This window comes from Oryctolagus cuniculus, chromosome 1 (assembly GCF_964237555.1).
Source record: "Oryctolagus cuniculus chromosome 1, mOryCun1.1, whole genome shotgun sequence".
In the NCBI taxonomy this organism is placed as follows: domain Eukaryota; kingdom Metazoa; phylum Chordata; class Mammalia; order Lagomorpha; family Leporidae; genus Oryctolagus; species Oryctolagus cuniculus.
In genome coordinates this window covers 100,434,028-100,457,181 of record NC_091432.1, presented here as the reverse complement: position 1 = coordinate 100,457,181, position 23,154 = coordinate 100,434,028, and the positions used below count along the sequence as shown (strand labels likewise).

At 39.5% G+C, this 23,154-nt stretch overlaps 1 protein-coding gene across 2 annotated transcripts in view; it reads right to left on the bottom strand.

Moving 5' to 3' along the window:
- Nucleotides 1–23,154, bottom strand: part of DDX10 (DEAD-box helicase 10) — a 407,034-nt gene that overhangs the window by 358,893 nt on the left and 24,987 nt on the right. For both annotated transcript variants that reach the window (XR_011390521.1, XM_002708478.5), the window contains exons 7-9: nt 19,179–19,305; nt 15,624–15,786; nt 10,685–10,769 (exon numbers count right to left, since the gene is read on the bottom strand). Coding sequence is in view for 1 of the 2 variants with exons in the window: in XM_002708478.5 (XP_002708524.3) it covers nt 10,685–10,769; nt 15,624–15,786; nt 19,179–19,305 (375 nt within the window). In the remaining variant the exon portion in view is untranslated. The remainder of the gene's footprint in view (nt 1–10,684; nt 10,770–15,623; nt 15,787–19,178; nt 19,306–23,154) is intronic.

The window sequence follows — 23,154 nt, the reverse complement described above, 5'->3', positions numbered from 1 at the left end:
CTGTGGCCCGGGAGTGCAGTGGAGGATGGCCCAGGTCCTTGGGCCCTGCACCCGCATGGGAGACCAGGAGAGGCACCTGGCTCCTGGCTTCAGATCAGCGCAGGCCACGGCGGCCATTGGAGGGTGAACCAACGGCAAAGGAAGACCTTTCTCTCTGTCTCTCTCTCTCTCTCACTGTCCACTCTGCCTGTCCAAAAAAAAAAAAAAAAAAAAAAAAAAAACAAAACCCTGCATCTGAAAAAAAGTTTGACTTTCAGCACCAGTATTAATAACATGTTGTATTTATGCAGCTCTTCCAAAATTCATGGAGAACTTCATTTTACGTTAATTTGCCAATCTTGGGGCTGGCGTTGTGTCACAGCAGTTAAATTCACCTCCTGCAATGCTGGCATCCACATGGATGCCAGTTCAAGTCCCAGCTGCTCCATTTCCAATAAAGCTCCCTGCTAATGTACCTGGGAAACCAGTAGAAGATGGCCCAAGTACTTGTGTCCCTACCACCCATACTGGAGACAGAGACCTGGACAGAATTCTAGGCTCCTGGCTTCAGCATGGGCCAGCCCCAGCCACTGCAGCTATTTGGAGAGTGAACTAGCAGATGGAAGATCTCCCCATCTCTGTAACTTTGTCTTTCGAATAAATAAATCTTTAAAAAACAAAAAAAGAAAAAAAACTTGCCAATCTTAATAGTGAACAGCAAGTAGAGGAAATAAATATCAAAAGAAGTTGCTGAAAGGCCAAGAAATGGGCCTAAAATTAGCTAGCTGGTTACAACCTATCAGAGACCTTTGTAAAAATAGATTTAGTTATTTGAAAGAGTTACAGAGAAGGAGATGCAGAGGCAGAGAATGAGGTCTTCCATCTAACTGTTCACTCCCCAGATGGCCGCAATGGCTGGGGCTGGGACAGGCCACAGCCAGGAGCCAGGGGCTTCTTCTGGGTCTCCCACATGGATGCAGGGGCCCAAGCAGTTAGGCCACTTTCCACTGCTTTCCCAGTGCATTCGTAGGGAGCTGGATTGAAAATGGAGCAGCTGGGACTCAAACCAATGCGTGTATGGGATGCCAGTGCTGCAGGTGGCGGCTTTACCTGATACGCCACACAGCCAGCCCCATCTATCACAGACCTCAAATTTGCAATCTACTGTTTTCTCAATCATATAAGGATTCTCTGCAGAAACAAGGACTCAATAGACTGATCATGACTGCCCAACTGATATCAGATAGTTTATCTCCACATCCTGCAACCTCACCAGCATTTCTAGCTAGAACAGGAGATCCAGTCCATTGGCTTGGATGCCAATGGTAATTCTTCCATTGAAATAACCTCCAAATGCCCAATGTGAGGAAAAAAGCCCTGCCACTCCAGCAGTAATTTGGCTTTTGCCTAAGAGACATTAATTCCTAACCACTCCAATTCAGATTCTCCAACACATCAATTCCATGCTAGCTGGGCCTCTAACTGTCTAACTTTGCTCAATCACACTCAGAGTTTCGTCCTGCAGTGATCTAGCCCTGTTCAAAACTACATTAGCTGTCCCAGCCAGGTTCTCTAGGTTCCAAGGAGGCAGGTCTTCAAAAGGTCTAATAAGAACTATTCCTTTTTTGTCGCTAAAAATATATATAAAAACATACATGAAAACATTTTGCTCAGTGGTAAATTTTAGAAGACTTTAATTGTACTGCCATCACTGTCTAGAAGCTGTGCTGTAAGCATTATTCAGTAATACAAATTATAAAAAATAAAAAACAAATTATAAAAAATGAAGTTTTTCTCATTGCCTGTGCAACCTGTATCTTCTTTTATCATTCTTGCCTCATTAAACACACAACTTACCAGTATTAGTGCGCTTCTTATTTTGACCAATAAATCTGAGGTCATGTAAACCTATACCAGATGTCCCTAATAGCTATTTAATACTGTTGAGTGAACAAATACAAATGAGCACTAGAAGTACCATCAGCAAATGAAACACTAGATTTGTACGCAGAAGAACTACTCACTAGCTGCTAACTTTAGATAAGATACTTTAGCATTATCCCTTCTAGTTTCTTATCCATGACAAAACACCTTGAGATTACCCAGGTCTCTAGGATCCAAACTTCTACAATAGTGATTATTTATATACTAGTCACTATTCATAATACAAGTGCAATCAAGAGGAAAAAGGGTTATACTCTGCTATTCCTCCATCCTTCTTCTCCATACCTCTATTGTTCTCCGATTCCAGTCTCTCTCCCTTTCTCAGCATTACCTGTGGCAACTGACTGACTTCATGTCACCATAACAGAACTGTGCATTTTATCCTGCAGATGCAAAAAGCCATCAGTAAAGAATCTGAGTTCATCTATTCTATTTATCCTACACAACATGGTACAAAGGAGAGCTTACTCCAGAGAAGAAGAGCAGCACTGACTTAGAGCTATACATTGAGCAAAGAGTCAGCAGCAGCCCAATATCTCAGAACATCAATTAGCAACATCAAACATCAACATCATAAGCTCTCTAATGACAAATCAAGTTTATCAGGAAATAATAAGAAAGAAACCAAGCTGCTCAACACATACTGCATGGAAAGCTTCCAGCAAACTGATTAAGAGCAAGGATTCATGGTAGAAATGACTAAACTCTATCAATTCTGTTTTAAGAAGGAAAACAATTAAACTAAGTTTTAACAGAGTAAGAATATAAAGAAAACTCAAAAACAGTACTGATACTACCTAAAATTATGGTTTCAAAAAACAACTCAGAGGTAGATATGTTTAATCTCATTTTATATGGAAAGAAACTAGGGGTTAAAGAAATGAAATACTAAGGCCAGCACTGTGGCACAGTGGGTTAAACTGTCACCCACAGTACTGGCATCCCATATGGGATGATCAAGCTCCCTGCTAATACTCCTGGAAAAGCAGTGTAGAATGGTCCAAGTCCTTGGGTCCCTGCACCCACATGGGAGACCTGGAAGGGGTTCCATGCTCCTGGCTTCAGCCTGGCCCAACCCTGGCCATTAATGCCATTTGGGGAATGAACCAGTACATGGACGATTTTTCTCTCTCCTTATACATATATATAATATATATATATAAATATATATGGGGTATGTGTGTGTATGTAATTCTTTCAAAAAAAATAAATAAATCTTAAAAAAAAAAAATGCTGGTCCAAGGGTACATAGCCAGTAAGTTACAAAGTTCAGCTCAATACTAAGTCCTTTTCAAATTTGATTTTTATTATTTTTTTAAGGTTTATTTATTTTTATTTGAAAGTCAAAGAGCATCACAGAGAGAGAAATCTTCCAACCACAGGTTTAATCCCCACAGAAGTAATCCCCAAACAGTCATAACAGCCAGAACTGGGCCAGGCCAAAGCCAGGAGTTTTTTCTGGGTCTCTCATGTGGGTGCAGGGGCCCAAGCACTTGGGCCATCTTCCACTGCTCTCAGGCACATCAGCAAGGAGTTAGATGAGAAATAAAGCAGCTGGGAATCAAACCAGCACCCATATGGGATGCCAGCATCACAAGCTGCAGCTTAACCTGCTATGCCACAACATTGGCCCCTCATATTTGATTTTTAAAAAGTATTTGAACAATTCTGATGTATCTTCCTCCCACAGTCCAAACAAACAAGGAAAATGCATCTTCATGACCATAAATGACAGCAAATTTAAATAAAAAACATCTACCTTTCTTTTCCAAATGGCTGGCTTTCAGGCATTCTGTAAGTCCTGCATAGTAGCAACAACTACTAGAAGCCATTAAATAAAAACAGGTGGAGTTGAGAACACACTGGCAAGAATGAGTCAGAAAGACCTGAGTATAAATCCTAGGCCTGGTACTTACTATACTGAGTAATTTTACTTCAAAGTCTTTAAGAGTTTCCTAATGAGAAAATCTCTTTCATAAAGTTGTTCTATGGGTTAGACGAATTCATTTATGCACTCAAATATTTGAGTTTTGAGAAGTAAACAGTTAACCCACGATCCATTTATTGTGCATGTGGTATAAGGGTAGGAATAGGAAAGATAACCTGCCCCTCAAAAAAAAAAAAAAAAGTGATATTGTCCAATCTCTCAGTAAACACACTTATAACATACTAGGGAAATCAAACATGGCATTTGCTAGTATGAGATTCATTGCCTATGTGCAGCTTTTAATAATTAGTACCAGGTTTGTTCACAATCTATGGATTGGGTTTGTGTCTCTGATGAGCTTTGTAACAGAACATACAAATGACCCATCTGTGTAACTGATATGCTGCACACATCATTTGGAATCTTCTGTATTTATCTGAGCTAGAACATACTCTAATGTGGCAAGCAAAGAGCCACATCCTAGACTTATTTCTGCTTCACCAATAGCTTCAGATTGTCTTTATCCTTGAAATCATTAGTAAAGCTTGATATTGAGTTCAGTAGGCAGTTTCTCAAATGACTCCCAACAAGTTGCACCTACTAATATTCACATATTATCTGAGCTTTCCTATACATAACAAATAGAGCTGATGTGTATAACAGTAATGAAATCTAAAATATGACACCAGAATGTGGCCCCCTTAAAGTTCACCAAAAGTCCCATCTGGGTTGTGACATATGATATCAGAATTTGGGGTGCCATGTGATATCACCGTATTCTTATTAATAAATTCCCAATATTAATAAACCCATGTGGATTCTTGCCTAATATTCAGAGAAGAATTCTGAATACCAGCATAAATGAACGAGGCAGCATGGTATATTTTAAGCTTTTAGTGCGAAAGATGCATAGGAGAATGAGGGCCCTGTCTAAAGGAGAGAGGTAAATCTGGGTTCAGACCAAGGACCAGGAACCAGGCAGGTGGAGGAGCATCTAGGCCAGGAAGCATGAGGCGAGTTGGCCCAAAGGCCACGTACCATGGAGGCGCAGAGCGGCAGCAAGGCCCCTATTGGTAAAAGGCCAAAGCAAGGAAGGGCAAAAAGGGCCAGGCATACCGTGACCCAGGTTTTTAATCCACTTCCAAAGGGAGTGGCTAATTAACCTGATTGGCCAGTGGGTGCACAGGTATGGCCAGGTAGGGGCCAGAGGTCACACAGGGACGTGGTCAAGGTGAAGTCTTCTATCTCACAAACCTAATCAATTTTAACCTGTATGCCTGCCTACTTCAGTAATATGGATTCTATAGATAAGATGGAATGTAACTTCCAAGTGAACCAGTAGATAGAAGAAATCTCTCTTCTTCTGTCTCTGTCACTCTGCCTTTTAAATATTTTAAAAAAGAAAAGGACAAGATACAGTAAAACCATCATGGAGCACAGGTAACAAGAGCGAACTAACAGGAAAAGGTAGTGAAGTTACAAAAGATAGGCCCAAGAGATCACTGTCTTTCACTGAGTGCAATGGAAGGTCTCAGAGGTGACATGTCCTGACTTGTTTTAAAAGGATCAGAAGAGCAAGGGCAGGGAGAAGTAACCGGGAAACTGGAGACTCCTAAGTAAGATCAGTGCCTCATCAACTTCTGTACTTTATCCCAATTCCTCACGGACTCAAGATGCAAAATAAAAAATTTTCTTTGCCCTTTATTAAGCCTCTAAATCCTAGATACCAACAAAGGCAGAGAGTCCTGTAAGGAAGCACTGGTCTCCATCTAGGAGCAACCGACTGCAGAGAGTCTTCCCAATAGACACATGAAAAGATGCTCAGAACCCCAAGCCATCAGGGAAACACAAAGAAAAACTACAATGAGGTTTCACCTCTACCCAGTAAAAATGGCTACCACCAGAAAATAACAAATGCTGATGAGGATGAGGGAGAAAAGGTACCATAATACACTGCTGGACTATTGGTGGGCATGTACACTGGTACAGCCATTATGGAAGACAATATGCAGATTCCTCAGAAATTTGAAACTTGATATACCATATGACCCAGCTATTCCACTCCTGAGAATTTACTCAAAGGAAATGAAACCACCATATGGAAGAATTATCCTTACCCCCATGTTTATCCCTGCTCAACTAAGATATAGAATCATCCCAGATGTCCATCAAATGATGACTAGATATAGAAACTGTGTATATATACACAATAGAATACTACTCAGCCACAAAAAAGAATGAAATCCTTTCTTTCACAACTAAATGATGCAATTAGAGACCATTATACTTAGTGAAACAAGCCAATCCCAAAAGACAAAATATCATATGGTTTCTCTGATTTGTGGTAATATACAGCAGACAAACAAGTATGATATCTGAGTAAAACTGACATTTTAAGACTTGCTTATAGCCCTTGTCTATACTTTTGAGGAACAGTGGTTTTTCTACCTACTACTGGTTGAATTGTTTATTCAGTGATGGGTTAAGCTTTGTTTATAAAGCAAACTGAAAGTATGTCATTGTAAAAATTAAGAAAAATAAGAAAGGAAGGTAGAGGGTGGGATCAAGGGAAGGAGGGAGGGTAGGATGGGAAGCATCATATGCTCTTAAAACTGTATATATGAAATACATGAAATGTGCCCCCACTTAAAAGAGAGGGGCCTTCACAAATCTAATCCAAAAGAATGAAAGAAATAAGAATTTTCACTAGCAATGATTGTTCATATGTTATAGCTTAAGAAATACGCAGTATGCTTCAGTAAGTCAATGCTCAAGGAAATTGTCTTCCCACTTGCTTTATTTAAATTTAAAAACCACTTAAAGACACTATTTAAAAATTCTCACTGATTCCTTAGAGTGCTAGTATTCTCCACAAACACGCCACGAACTCCACCCAAGTTATTAGAAATTCTGCTTGCAGCTTCCAATTTGCTGTCCTTCAGATCTACACTGCAGCTAGTCAGCAAGCAAACCAAAGATTTGGCCTTTGCTGCCCCCTAGTGGAATCACTCTACTTACTTCCTTAAGTGACTCCAAATTTCTGAGAGCCACAAGTATATCCAGGGCAGGAAGGCTACATTTTACTATTGCTGAGATTACTTTACCTACTTCCCACTACTCTGGAAAAGAATATAATCATAAATAAACTCCCATCTTCTATCTACAGTCTCCCTGTCTTCCCCAAATTAAAGTCCTTAAACAAGGAGTACCTGATGTGTGCCTACCTTCCACTCCCAAATCTTTTGTTTTCAACCAGGTATTTTAATAACAACAAATACAAGAGCTTGGTTTTCTGAATACCAAAAACCTCAAGTCATAAACAGAACTACTTGTAAGTGATAGAATGTATCACTGGTCACAGCATTATAAAGCTATATCCCTTGCCTCACTTGTCTGAAAAGGGGACTTTATTAAAAACGGTGTGATAGTTAAGAAAATAGATGAAAATTTCTGAAATGCTCAGATCAAGATTTTCAGAAAGAGGAATAAATTGGAATAAGTACTTCAATGCAACAAGTACCTGAAGCATCTTTTTTTTTCCTCCGAAAAAGGGGGGGGGGGGGTCAGAACTGATCTCCCAACCTTGGCTATTTTGCTAAAAAATTTGTTTTTCTATACATTATAGTTCAATTCCAAAAGAAAACACTAACTGGCAACCTGGTTTTAATTACAGCCTAACATGCAGGATTTTAATTAGTACCAAATTTTAATTTAGCCTTTATTCAACTCAATTATTCAGTCTCGTGGCCCACGAAACTTTCTAATTATCTCTAAGCCCATTAAATGCCAACTTTTAAACCGCCAGAGAAAAACTAAGCATTATATATGTCAAGCTTGTCACTGGCTATACATATAAAATAATCAAATCAGGGTACATTTAATTGGTTATCAACAGTCAGACAGACTTGCCCTTTAAAGAACTGACTCTATGAGAAATTACATTAAAAGCATTTTTTCAAACCTGCATTCTCTCTAGACCCAACCACTAGGATGCCGTCCTCCAGCTTCTTCCACAGTGCTAGATCCAACTGAATGTGCTCGACTGCATTCACTCATCAACTTTTCCAAAACCAAGGATCCCAAAATATGTCCCCTTCTGGGGCCTTTTCTTGATGAGATGTCCAAGAGTCTTTATTTAGGGAGAATTTTTAAATGCTGCCAGTCATATGCTATAAGGGAGTAAGTTGCCCTGTCCACATCCACACTGCTGATGCATCTAGAAGACATGGAAGCCCCTACATGTTTATGAGACAATTACCTATCCAGAGTCCTAAAGGTTCACAAAAGGCAGATGTGTGCGCAGGTTCACATATCTACATATATTACTTATTTACTGAGGAGAATTAAACAGTGGGCAAAGATTCATTCTACCAGCCACCACTGACAATGTATTGGAAGACCTCACTATGAATGTTAATACAAGTATGTAGCCAACACATTAACTACACTGAGACACCACACATCTTTCTTATAAAATAGAAGGCAGACAGGCTGCCCTTCTACCCATTCCCCCTTTGACAGATACCAGAAGAAAACAAATTTGTAAAGACTAGTTGATCTGTGTACAATGCCAGTCACAAAATAGGGTCCTAACTCTATTGCTGATTCTAAATATGACATTGATGGCAATTAAGACTTACTCTTGAAACTTCTAGTACATAAGGACTATTTTATAATAGTCTTTCACTATTGTACTCTCTTTTTAACAGTGATAAAAAAATACATCTAAGGACATTTGCATCACAACCATGTTTAACGATAGCTCACACGGAAAATTCAAACCAACTAAAAACCTGTAAACATTCAAATACTTAAACACTGAGCTAAGGAGAACACTGAAATCTTCGTTTCAGATAAACAAAAAAGTCATCACAAACAAAAATATGTTTTTCTTTAGAGACATCTGAAAGTCATGGACATAAAGAAACCTAAAAATTATACTTAGGGACTAGCACTGTGGCACAGCAAGTTAAGATGCTGCTTACAACACCGGAATCCACTATCTGAGTGCCAGATCGAGTCCCAGCTGCTCTGCTTCTGAACCAGCTCCCTGTTAATGCACCTGAGAAAGCAGAGGCAGTTAACGCAAGTACTTAGGCCCCTATCATTTACATGGAAGACTGGGAGGGAGTTCCTGACTCCTGGCTTCCACTTGACCCTGCCTACCCACTGCAGCCACTTGGGGAGTGGACCAGTGGATGGACATCTCTCTCTTCTCTCTCCTCTCTCTCTGTTCATCAGATAAATACATAAATCTGTATTTTTTAAAAAAATACTAAGCCCAAAAGGGGCTTCTTGGATAAGCAGAGGCTAGAGGAAACAGATCTCTGAAGCGGTAGGTGCAGGTCAAGTGGAAAAGCAAGCCTTCAAGAGAAGTATGATCTTTGCTTGGATGAAGAGCAAAGGTCTTGGGCCTAAAAATCCTGTCATCCTTGGAGAAGACTTAAGTTGTAGCTTGAAATAAGAAGCAACTGTTGGTTCAATCAGTCCAATATTGAAATCCATGCTGTAAATAGCCAATCATATACAATTCTGATGACAAAGAAAATGCAGAGAAAAATGTAAAACCCAAGAAAGAGGTAGCTAATCACAATTAAACAAAACCTTAATGTGATGAATATTTAGGTTATTTTCCCAATTCTTAACCACTACAAATATTGGCAGGACAAACATCTTTACTAAAATTTTACTCATCTTATTTTCTTAACATTAATGTCTGAATGATCAAGTTTTAGATGTAGAATTAATGACGTAACACGAAGAACTCTCTGACTTTTGATAACTATTAACCATTCATAATTCTACCAGCAGCATACAGCTCCCAGCTTCTCTGCAACCTTCATGACACTGAAAAATCATGCAACACTTTCACTCAGGTATCTTTCTGTGACTTTTAGTTCCAAAGAACTGTGTTATACTCTTTTCTAGATGGTCACCACAGCTCTTGAGCAAATACAGGGTATTTTTATAGGAAGTGAGGAGAGGAAACCATGGAAAGAAGAGAAAATATCTGAGGGTGGCCTCTAGCAATGCTTCCAATTCCTCTTAGGAAGAAAAGGGGGAAATTATGACTTTAGACCACTCTTCATCTTATTAGACCCCCTACAACAAATGGTAAGATCACAAGATTTAAAAAAAAAAAAAAAAAAGGCCGGCGCAGCGGCTCACTAGGCTAATCCTCCGCCTTGCAGCGCCAGCACCCCAGGTTCTAGTCCCGGTTGGGGCGCCGGATTCTGTCCCGGTTGCCCCTCTTCCAGACCAGCTCTCTGCTGTGGCCCAGGAGTGCAGTGGAGGATGGCCCAAGTCCTTGGGCCCTGCACACGCATGGGAGCCCAGGATAAGTAAGTACCTGGCTCCTGCCATTGGATCAGCGCGGTGCGCCGGCCGCGGCGGCCATTGGAGGGTGAACCAATGGCAAAGGAAGACCTTTCTCTCTGTCTGTCTCTCTCACTGTCCACTCTGCCTGTCAAAAAAAAAAAAAAAAAAAAAAAGATCACAAGATGTATACTAGACTTCCTGGGCTTACAGCTAGCTCTGGGATCTTTGAGCACACTAACTGCCCAAGGCCTTAGGGTCCTCATCTGAAAACAGAGAGGTCATTAGATTCAATGAGATAACATTCAGTGAGCAGTTCTGGTAAATAATAAAAACGAAATATGGATTGTTCTGGACAGTCATACAATCTAATACTTATCAAGTTGCTGACACCCACATCACAAAATGCCAAAATCACATTAACTTACCAGAATCTCTCTGTTCTTTGTCTGAAGTTGGGGCAACATGCTTTATTATTTGGAGAACACCAAAAGCAAAGAAATGAATCTACACACCCACCTGGCTGTTCTACCTGCTCTGTGAATATACGTGTTGGCATCCTCTGGACAATCATACTGAAGAACCCAATTCACAGCTGGAAAATCTACAGAAAAGGAATGTCAAGTTAAAAAAATCAGTTTCAAGATCCACCCTGCTATACTATCTTTATTTTACAATATTAGTTCTAGGACTTCCCATCACATCAAGCTAATAGACATCAGTTGTGAATTTTATTAAAATTAATTGCATGAACCAAAAAGTAATAAACATTTTTCTTTGACAAAGTAAACTAAAATTAATGATAGTATTTGAATGTGAAGATTATTTCATTTGTGACACAGAAAAAATGGACTGCTCTATGTCAGACAAATAATTAAATACCCTTGTTATGTAATAACCTAGAAGAACCACTTTTCATGACATTGTAGTGATCTGTAAAACTGGTTTCTAAATTTAACTGAAAATTTACTTTGCCTGCTATTTCCATTCCTATTAAAATTAATGATGTCTTTCTAGGTCTCTCTCCATGTTTCCTAGCAAGCATATATATTATATATATATTCTATACTACTTCTGACTATAGCAGTATCCATTCATTACCAGAGAATCTTGCTCTCAATTTCTTAAGAAGTACCTTTAATAATTTTGTGATTTTTCTATAAGGATTTCAGATCAATTTCATTCAGACAATGGGATTTTTTTGAAAAAGATACAAGCAGATAATGAGACAAGCATCAAAACTGTCACTAAGTCATACACATCTATTTAAAAAGGTTGGATTTTAGTATGGGGAGGAAAAATCGAATGGCACTACCTGGAATCACTCTCTCAGGAGTGAAAAGAACCAGGTACCTCAGGAGGCCAGAAAACAATGCACAGCTTTGAGAAGGAAGATGGTTTGAAGGCAGCACTTAGAACCTCAAACCCCTCACTTCTCCAGTATATTTCATTCTCAATGGAAAACAGAAATCACATCCTCTAAAAAGACTTCTAACTCTGTTACACAAAATATAGTAGAAAGCAGAGGCACCAGAGGCATAGTGAAAACGGGGATAACTCTGCAGGGCGGGGGGTGGGAATCTTCTTGATGCCTGGGAGGCCACACTGCCAACTTCCTTGCTAGGTTTCCAAAGGGCCAGCAGCAACTTTAATTCTCAAAAGACTGAAGTTAATGCTCGAAAAGAGTACATGTTGACATTTTGGGTCTGCTACAAAATTACTAATTCTGTCCACCCCACCATGACAATCATATGACAAAAAGCCTCATACAAGCACAAACACCTTCAAATAGATTTCTGGTCCCTCATGACAGTTATTAACTCAGAATCACAATAGAGAAACGATCTAAGTACACAAATTCCTTCAACAACACATACCCAAAATATTATAAATATTCAACGATTTTTTTAACCAAAACACCAAGCAGCATTTCAAAGGCGTCCTCCAACTTAAAGACATGAATCTCTATTCTATATTGCTCAGTAAGATAGCTCACAAAATGTAACGAAAACTCACACTCAAATTCATCCCATCCTCAGTCCCACGAATTAAAGTGTTCAAAACCACAGAAGGCTATAAGTAAGTGATAGTACTGGACAGTACACACATGAAATGTTTCAATGACCATAGAAAATTTATTTGAACATGCTGCTCAAACTGAATTTCTGCAAAGTAGGATCTCGCACTAAGGTATATTATCATTAAACATTGGACATGTGGATAAGCAGAACATCCTAAGATATGCAGCAAAAGAAAAAAGAGTTACAGAAGAAATCAGACAGGTAAACATCTCAAAAGAATACTGATTTCTAAAAGACAACAGAATATATGTGCAAAATTCTAATAATTTCAACCTAATATTCTATTCCTAGCACAATTATTAAAGAGCAGTCCATCATCAGATTTGCCAGTATTCAAAATCTACTTCCAATTCACCCTTCCTCAGGAAGTTATTAAAGAACAAGACTTAGTTAAAATAAATAAAAAGAAAGGAAGAAAGGAAGGCAGGCAGGCAGGCCATGAAAGAGAAAAATAGGTATCTTCTGGGCCCATGTTGCAGTGCAGCAGGTTAAGTCGTCAGCTATGACATCAGCATCCTATATGAGCGCCAGTTTGAGTCCAGCTGCTATACTTCTGATCCAGATTCCTACTAATGCACGTGGAAAAGCAGAAGATGCGCCAAGTACTTGGGGTCCTGTATCCATGTGGGAGACAGAAGTAGCTCCTGGCTTCAGCCCGTCCCAACCCCAGACATTGCAGGCATTTGGGGAGCAAATTAGTGAACAAAAGATCAAATCTCTCTCCCTCTCTCTTTCTCTCACCCTTTCCCTCTCCCTCTCTCTGTAACTGCCTTTAAAATAAGTAAATCTTTAAAAACGAAGAGGAGGAGGAGGAAGAAGAAAGAAAATCTTAAGAAGAAGAAGCGGCCGGCGCTGTGGCACAGCGGGTTAATGCCCTGGCTTGAAGTGCCGGCATCCAATATGGGCGCCAGTTCAAGACCCTTCGGATCCACTTCCAACCCAGCTCTCCGCTGTGGCCTGGGAAACAGTAGAAGATGGCCCAAGTCCTTGGGCCCCTGCACCCACGTGGGAGACCCAGAAGAAGCTCCTGGTTACTGGCTTCGGAACAGCACAGCTCCGGCCGTTGGGGCCAATTGGGGACTGACCAGCAGATGGAATATCTCCCCCCCAACCCCCCACCTCTCCTCTCTCTGTGTAACTCTGACTCTCAAACAAATGAATAAATCTTTAAAAAAAAAAAAAAGGTTAAAAAAAAAGAAGAAAATAGGTTATCTTGAAAAAGCAAAGTCCCAGGGTGAGAAATGTGCAAATGTGCAGCAGACTCACAGGGTAATATGTCCAGAATACAGCTGGAGGCAGAAGACTGCATAAGGGGCACCCACGGGGAAAAGAAACACAACTGCATTTGAACTATTAAAATACTAGGCATGTGATATCAGCTAGAACATTTTAGAAAAGTCAGAACTGAGAACACAGAAATCTAAGCACATTTGATAATAACTAACTGAAAAGACCACACAAAACAAAGTATGAGTAAGAAAACTGCCTTTGGGATGACTGGTATAGCGATTAAGATGCTGCTTGGAGGGGCCAGCATTGTGGGATAGCGAGTGAAACTACTTCCTGCGACACCAGCATCCCATATGGGCACCAGTTCAAGCCCTGGCCACTCCACTTCTGATCCAGCTCCCTGCTAAAGGCCTGGGAAAGCAACAAAGTATGACCCAAGTGCTTGGGCCTCTGCCACACATGTGGAGGATTTGGATAAAGCTCCTGGATCCTGGCTTTGGCCCAGCCCAGCCCTGGCCATTGCAGCTATCTGAGTAAATCAGCAGATGGAAGATCTCTCTATCCTTGTCTCTTTCAAGTAAAATACATAAATCTTAAAAACGTGCTCCTTGGGATGCCCACATCACTTATCAGAATGCCTGGGTTCTAGTCTTAGCTCTGATTCCAATTCCATCTTCCTGCTGGTGCACACCCTGGGAGGCAATAGGTGATTGCCCCAAGTGCTTGAGCCCCTGCCACTCACATGGGAGATCCCTGGCTGTTGTGGCATTTGTGGAGTGAGCCAGAAGATGGAAGTTCACTCACTCTCTCTGCCTTTCAAATAAAATGAAAAATAAAAATAATTTTTTAATAAAAATAAGAGCTGTAAGTAGATGCAAGTACAATTAAAATGTTTCAAAACCCAAATAGCTAAATGGTGATGAGAGTAGGAAGTAAAAAAAAAAAAAAAAAAAAAGCCTACAATGCTTTAAAAAAATATAACTGCTTTGGCTACTATCTCCAGTTACATGTGGATAAATACATGAATGTCTGAAATGTACTTCAGAATATTCAGGGAGGGACAGAAAGAGAAAGGGGAATTATGAAAAAGATCATTGCTAATGTTGGGAAATGTGCTGATGAAGGTACATTAGACTTAGCCTTTCTGTATGTTTGAAATTCACCATATTGTTAAAAATACAAGAAAACAATGATTTAAGAATTCAAATTACTGTCTATTCATTTTCATCCTTTGTTCCCATCACTAAAGTAGTTTTCTTCTCCATTTCCAAACCCATCTCACCACACAGAGCCAAAACATGTAGATTCACACAATGTGGTCTTTTGAAAATAAATCTGAATGCCTTAAATGTTTTTAAAATAAGAATTAGAATAACTGGTAAAGTGCCGGCGCCGTGGCTCAATAGGCTAATCCTCCACCTTGCGGCGCCGGCACACCGGGTTCTAGTCCCGGTTGGGGCGCCGGATTCTGTCCCGGTTGCCCCTCTTCCAGGCCAGCTCTCTGCTATGGCCAGGGAGTGCAGTGGAGGATGGCCCAGGTGCTTGGGCCCTGCACCCCATGGGAGACCAGGAAAAGCACCTGGCTCCTGGCTCCTGCCAGGATCAGCGCGGTGCGCCGGCTGCAGCGGCGGCCATTGGAGGGTGAACCAGCGGCAAAGGAAGACCTTTCTCTCTCTGTCTCTCTCTCTCACTGTCCACTCTGCCTGTCAAAAAAAAAAAAAAAAAAAAAAAAAAAAAAAAAAAAAAAAAAAGAATAACTGGTAAAAAGATGGACATTACTGGTTTTTTCTTCAATGAGTTACAATAACTTTTCCAATTTTGTAAAAAAAAAAAAAAAAAAACAGGAATTTTTTTCATCTCTGAAGCTTTAATCTTCCTCTGATGATTCTGTAGGCGCCTTAAAATTCTACGGTGTAATGATCATGAAATTAAGAGCACAAAAGATGCAAATGTTACAAACAGTTTCACTGAAACATCCTGAATGCTAATCAACCATTCCATTACCAATTTATTCATTTCTCTTTCAAACAGTGAAAAAAAAAAAAAAAAGACAATTCGTCAAGTCTATTAGAATTCCAAGGTAAACCTTACAAAGCAAATTATGTTTCCCATGATCATATAAATTTCTGCCTAAGAAGTTTCCTTACCCAGGCCCCTGGCAGCAATATCAGTAGCAAAGAGCACCGCAGCTTTCTTGCGGACGAATTCATTATAGACTTCCATTCTCCTCATCTGCTGCTGTCGACCATGGAGGGCAAGGATGGAGATACCAGGACGCAGCCGACAGAACACTCGGAATAGATACTGAACCTGGGCATTCACAGAAAAACAAATTTCTTACTTCAGGATAGCAACACTGAGGTTTAACAGATGAACAGCAACAATATTTTAAGAAGCACAAATTTCACCAACAAAAAAGGTTTTTAACAAAATGTGGATCTTAGAAACCATAGTCTAGAATTGTGGTCTTAAACCATTTTGCTCACATATTTTTAAAATGATATTTAAATGCTTTAAATGCTCTTCCTATATTTAAGTTAATACCTAAAATCCATCCAATTTGCATAATTTGAAGAATACAATTTCTGGTAAACACTGTTATTTTAAAATAATTTTTCCTGTTGATGTATCCAATGAATTCCAAAAAGCAGAGCTATCTGATACCTATGCCCAATCTAAAAAATGTGAAGAAACTCCTTTCTTTTCTTGTTTAACTCTTATTTTTATTTACTGAAACCACAAAACTACATATTAACTTTTTTCTAAAGATGTATTTATTTACTTGAAAGACAGAGTTACAGAGAGGCAGAGAGAGAAGTCTTCCATCCACTGGTTTGCTCCCTAGATGACCACAATGGCCGGAGTTGTGCCAATCCTAAGCCAGGACCCAGGAGCTTCTTTAGAGGTCTTCCACATGGGTGCAGGGGCCCAAGGACTTGGGCTATCTTCTACTGCTTTCCCAGGCCACAGCAGAGAGCTAGATCAGATATGGAGCAGCCAAGACTCGAACCTGCACGCACATGGGATGCTGGCACTGCAGGCAGTGGCTTTTCCTGCTACACCACAGCATCGTCTCCCATATTATCTTTTGGGCTTGGAAATCTTCATTGGTCACATTAACACACCCATGGGGTAGAAAATTACCAGTTATCAGTCAAAGGCTAAACTAACTTCTCACATTGTATTACAACTGATACAAAACTGAGCAATACAAGAAATGTTAGAGCTGGATAAACAATTGTTAGTTAGACATGAGTCAATTGTAATTGTTAAATGCATCTCAATGTATTGTACTAGAAGGAACTGATTGTTTTCATTTTCTCTTTAGTTCATGCACTTATAAAACCATACTAAGGACTGAAGGACTGAGGCACAGTTCATTTATTCCTGTTTTCTCTTTCTAACATGAGGTATTAAGAGAATCTGTTCACATAAATACAGCAAAGGGACTTAAAAAAGCTTAACTCTGAATACTTCCAAAACATGCCCCCCAAAAAATTAACTATCAAAAAAATCATTAAAAATTAAATAATCAGCCAATAATCCCATTAAAGTCTCCCTTCAAGTTAAAAATGGAAAACCACCCCAAGCGCAAAGTAACACTCACTGGAGGCCCTAACTTTCTCAAAAGCAATACTCTAATGTCAGGGAGGCTCTCTTGATTCTGGTACAATATACCAGTAAGTTTAAGGATAAAGGAACCAATACCTTTCTTTTGTAACGATAAAAACAGTCCGCCATGAAGAGAGATGGAAAAGGAGAACCTGCAGACCCCAGATGCATTCTGAGAAAAATCAACTTCAGAAATAGGGTTTATAGGAGCCAGCGCTGTGGCATAGTGGGCCGGCCAAGCCTCCACCTGCGGTGCTGGCATCTCATATGGATACCGGTTCTAGTCCTGGCTGCTCCTCTTCCAATCCAGCTCTCAAATATGGCCTGGGAAAGCAGTAGTAGATGGTCCAAGTGCTTGGTCCCCTGTACCCATGTAGGAGGCCTGGAAGAAGCTCCTGGCTCCTGGCTCCTGGCTCCTAGCTTTGGATTGGCTCAGCTCCGGGCTTCACGACCATTTGGGGAGTGAAGCAGCAGGTGGAAGACCTGGGTCTCTGTGTGTAACTCTACCTCTCAAACAAATAAGTAAAATCTTGAAAAAAAAAAAAAAAAAAAAAAAAAGACTAACCTTTAAAGAAAAAAAAAAAGAAACACGGCTTATAAAAACTCAGAAAGTTTAAATTGAGTTCTTGAAATCTTTCTGCACTCTACATCTCTTGAATCAACAAATTAACAATGACCTTAAATTCCTGCTATTTAATAAACCAGCTGAGGTACAAGACCTATGTGGAGTAAAGTCATGTAAGTTCTTTTTCCTATGGGGTTTAAATTTAATTCTAACTTACACAAAAAGTTATTGGAGGATTTTATGCAAGGCAACCATGTGTCCCACTTCCTGCTTTTCAGTTTTTGTTTTTTTAACTTTAATTTCTTGTGGTCGGACTGTATTAACTTCTCACACAGACCAATTATTACAGTTAGTACACAAATGACCAAAACAAGAAATGTCAGGACTTGATAAGTAACTTAGATATAAGTGAAATTTTACTGTTACGTATATCTCAATGTATAGACTAGAAGGAACCCATTGTCCTCAATTTCTCTTTAGTATATAAGCTCATAAATGGATACCGAGGAGAGCTAGGCTGATCTTTTTGCCTATCAGGGAGAAAAACCTACAGGAAATAAAGTGAGGGAAGGGGGAAACAAAAAAAGAGGTTAAGACAAAATTAAGCATAGTTCAGGCTACGCTGTAGCATGGGCAGTGGTAAACAGTCACAGAATTAATGAGTTATCAACAAACTGAATATGGGATGAAAACAGACAAGAATCAGGATTTGGTCATTTACTGAGGTAGGCAGGAGTTACGGAAAGCAGGTCTATGAAGAATTGTTTTTCCTGTATTAAATTTGAAATGCCTTCTAGACATCCAATTGGAAATACAAGTAGAAAAGGCAATACCAAGGTGGGAACTCAAGAAAGAAGTCAGGGTTTGAGATGTAGATTTGGCAGCTGTTAGTACACAGGTGGAATTTAAAGGGATGAAATAAGGTTACCTATAAAGAAAAGTGCAAATGGAAAAAAGAGCGAGCACAAAAGCCTGAGTTACTCCAAACTGCAGTGGACAAGCAGAGGAAAAACCAACAAAAAGGATTAAAATAGAGCACTCAGAAAGTAGGGTCAGAGAGAACAGGTTAAACAGTGCAGAATCACAAAAGTGTAAAGAAGTGCTTCAGGGGCCAGCGTGGAGGTGTAGTGGGTAAAGCCACCACCTGCAGTGTCCACATCCCATATGGGCACCAGTTTAAGACCTGGCTGCTCCACTTCCAATCTAGCTCTCTGCTATGGCCTGAGAAAGCAGAGGAAGATGGCCCAAGACCGTGGGCTCCTGAACCCCCATGGGAGACCTGGAAGAAATTCCTGGCTCCTGGCTTCAGATCAGCCTAGCTCTGGCAATTGAGCCATTTGGGGAATGAACCAATGGATGGAAGATCTCTCTCTCTGCCTCTGCCTCTCTGTAACTCTACCTTTCAAATAAATAAATACATAAATCTTTTAAAAAATAGATCTCATACAATTATTAGTCTAACTGGAACTTGCTATTTCAAGGATAATTCAACACAAAATAGCTTAGAAAGAAAAGGTCACAGTACCTCTTTGCAACTGGAGAAAAACACAATACTCTTCTTCTTCAGATGGCTTCTCAAAAAGGAATATAACACACTTATTTTTTGCTGCAGCTCACACACTATATAGTTCTGTTCCAAAGTGGCAGGAGTGCTTATAGAATTAAAAAGAGGAAGAACATTAAATATATGTTATGTTGCGGGGAAAAAAAAAAAAAAACTTCCCTACGGTCCCTTCAGAAGTGAATTCAATGCATCTCTTTAAAATACAGTCAAAAACCTTTAGAGGTTAAATGCTAAAAAAAAAAAAAAAAAAAAAAAGCCACCGACATGCAAACTGTGGTCACCTGAAAAAGTACAGGGTCAAGATACACATAAGAAAGGACAGGAGTGAACTAGCTGGGCTGATGGAAATTTTCTACATATTGTTAGGGTCTGGTATAGTTACACAGATACACACATTCATCAAAACCCAACAAATATATGCTTAAAGTTTATAGATGCCTCAGTATGTAAATTTTACCAAAAAAATAAACTCTATACCAAATTTCAACTCTCATTAGTGATATGTATAAGGAGATGCATGTAGATATCTACATACGTCGAAATGCATCAAAAATTAAGATGGGTTAATATGCATTTAGAGGAATAGACAAACGACTAGTAAGTGAATGCTACCTAAAAGTGGCAGATGTAAGGCATTTAAGTCTTTCAATTTACTGCATGGGTGAAACTCATCAAAATGTTAGAGGGAAGCATGTACACATTCACTCTTTGAATAAACCCATTTTTAAGATTCTATTTCCAAAATACTCTGGTTTAAAAAAAAAAAGCATCATTTATAAAGAAAAAATCAGAACATCAATCCAAATGCCCATCATTCCAGATAATCACAATTGCACATCCATACAATAAAGTATCACACAATTGTTAAGGGAAAAAAAAATATGAATAAATAATCTATTCCAACATTATTGTGGAGTAATCTCTAGGGTGTACTGTTAAGAAAGAAGTAACAGAATAGTACATAGTTGGGTACCCTTTATCCAGGGAGGTATGTATATTCATCCATACACACGGGCAGTCACATGTGTGTGTGTGTGTGTACATACATACACATGGGCATATGTGTTAAGAAAAAGCATGAGGAAGGCAACATGTTGGGGGAAGGGTGGCACATAATTAAAAATTAGTAGTCAATTAGTTTCAGATATAACATCAGATTCATAATCTATAAAAGAACCTGTAAGAAAATTTTAACTATAATGAAGTCCAACTTACCTGTGAAAGATACTGTCAAGAATTGGAAGATAAGCCACATAGTTAAAAAAAAAAAAAAAAAGTGAAGAGACATCTGATATAGGACTGTCCTCCAAAAATACAAAGAACTCTCAAAAAAAATCCTAATTTTAGAAAAGAAAATAAAAAGGGCACAGCAGGTTAAGCCTCTACCTGCAGGCCAGGAATTCCATGAGTGCCTCTTCAAGTACTGGCTGTTCCACTTCCCACCCAGTTCCTTTATAATGAGCCAGGGAAAGCAGCAGAGGATGGCCCAACCCACATGAGAGACCCAGATGAAGCTCCTGGCTTTGACCTGGCCCAGCCCCAGCTGTTGCAGCCATTTGGGAAATGAACCAACAGATGGAAGATATCTCTGTCTCTCCTTCTCTCTTTCAAATAAATAAATCTGTTCTAAAAAAACATAAAAGACAACAAAAGGTCAAAGGTATCTATACTTGAGGTGCTAAAGCAGAAAAATAAATACCTTTAAGCTAGCCCCATATTAATCTCCCTTTTCCTGCCTCCACCCACCCACCTCATAAAGCATTTTCAGATTCCAAGACTGGAGAGAGACAAAGTGGCAACCTTAAGCACAAACATGTTGGCCCCAGATCCTGGCAAGAAGGAAAACTGAATCTAAAATTTTTTATCCTATTTACCCTTGGGGAGTATGCCAATTCCAAAACATAACATACCCAGGACAGAATAAGGGAAAACAAGCAAAAAGCAGTAACCAAACAGTTATGGAACTGAGCAAAGACTGGCAGTCTCACAAGGCTACAAAGTTTACAGGATGCTTATGTAGAGGGGTTCTGGGAAATATCGCAGTTTGGCAGCTGAGACCCATTGAAAGGTTATGCCCTGAATGAAGGATGTATCTTAAGACCAATGACAAATCAGAAACAAAATAGCCCCTAGAGACTAATTACAGGCTAGAACATAGAGTGACCTGCTCAAGTATCATTTGCCTGCCAGAAAGAGAGAAAACATTCAATGTTTTGCTAAAAAACAAAGACAAGAAAACAATCTTTAAAAATGTAATCTTCAAAGGAACAAGAAAGCTGTCTGATTTTAATAGAATAATGGATCCTAGAGTACAGTACATAGATACCTTTGAAGAGAGGGGGAAGAAAAACTGCCAAGACGACCTTTAAACCAAAATGAAGATCAAATAAAGAAACTTTCAGCAAAGTGAAAAGAGTTTCACTACAAATATGGTCTAAAAAAATTCTTTAAACAAAGGAAAATTCTTGCATTATCATGCTCCCATTTGAGAAGAACATCTCAGTAAGTCTAAGCACTGTTTCAAATAATAGTGGACAATGTAGTTTAAAATGTGTGGAATAAAAATACATTAAAGTGAAGACACAATGACAGGGAGATGTAAAGAACCTAAATAATGAAAATAGGCTACTTACAAAGACAAAACTAAAAATGTACATGTAAACAATGTACAGAATATAAGGATGGGAAAAGATTCACCATGAAAACTCTAACCAGAAGAAGGTAGATGTGTTGGGTAGACAAACTAGACTATAAGGCAAAAAGTATTAGTAAAGATTAAAAACATTTTATGACTATTTCAAACTAATAGGAAATGTAATACTAAATTTCTGTGTACCAAGCAGCAAGATCAAATGTTTCCCTCAAATTCGGAATTTTTCATAATTCACCACAAAATTCAACTTTTTTAGTCACTGGAAAACAAAGCAAATTATTGTGACACAAAGGCAACTATTTGCACTTAAAAATAAAAGAATCAGGGAAAGGCATTTGGTCAAGAGATGAAGACTAAGGTGTCCATGTCCGTCATGAGAGTACCTGGGTTCAATCAATACCCACCTCTGGCTCGTGACTACAGCTTTGTGTTAACGCAGACCCTGGGAAACAGCAGGGATGGCTCAAGTAATTAAATTCCTGCCACCCACATGAGAAACCTGAACTAAATTCCCAGCTCCTAGTTTCAGCCTAGCCCAGCCTCAGTTCCTGTAGGCATTTGGGAAGTGAAACAGCAGATGAGAGCTCTTTCTATCACTCAGCCTCTCAAATACATAGATACGAGCCAGCACTGTGGCACAGTGTAAGCCACTGCTTGTGATGCCTGAATTCCATATCAGAATGTCAGTTTAAGTCTCAGCTGCTCTACTTCAAACCTACCTTCCTGCTAATGTGCCTGGGAAAGCAGCAAAAGATGGCCAAGTGCATGGACCCCTGCCACCCACATGGGAAACCCAGATGGAGTTCTTGGCTTCCACCTAGCCAAATCCCAACCATTAAGGCCATTTGGGGAGTGACCAGCAGATGGAAGATCTGTTATCTTAATAGCTCTTTCGTTCTCTCTCCCCTTCCCTTCTTGTGTGTGTGTGTGTGTATCCCCTCCCCTGTCACTGTGCCTTTCACATAAATAACTCATTTAAAAATAGATAAAAATCCAAAAAAAGAAATCAAATCATTAGAAGCACCATTTGTCTACAGAGATTCAAAAAAAAAGTTACACTTTTTCTAAGAGTTATTTATTTGAAAGGCAGAATTACAGAGAGAGAGAGAGAGAGAAAGAGAGAGAGAGTCATCTTCCATCCACTGGTTCACTCCCCAAATGGCCGCCAACAGCCATGTCTCGACCAGGCTGAAGCCAGGAGCCTGGAGTTCATCCCGTCTCCCAGGAGGGTGAAGGGGCCCAACAACTTGGCCATCTTCTGCTGCTTTTCCAGGTGCATTAGTT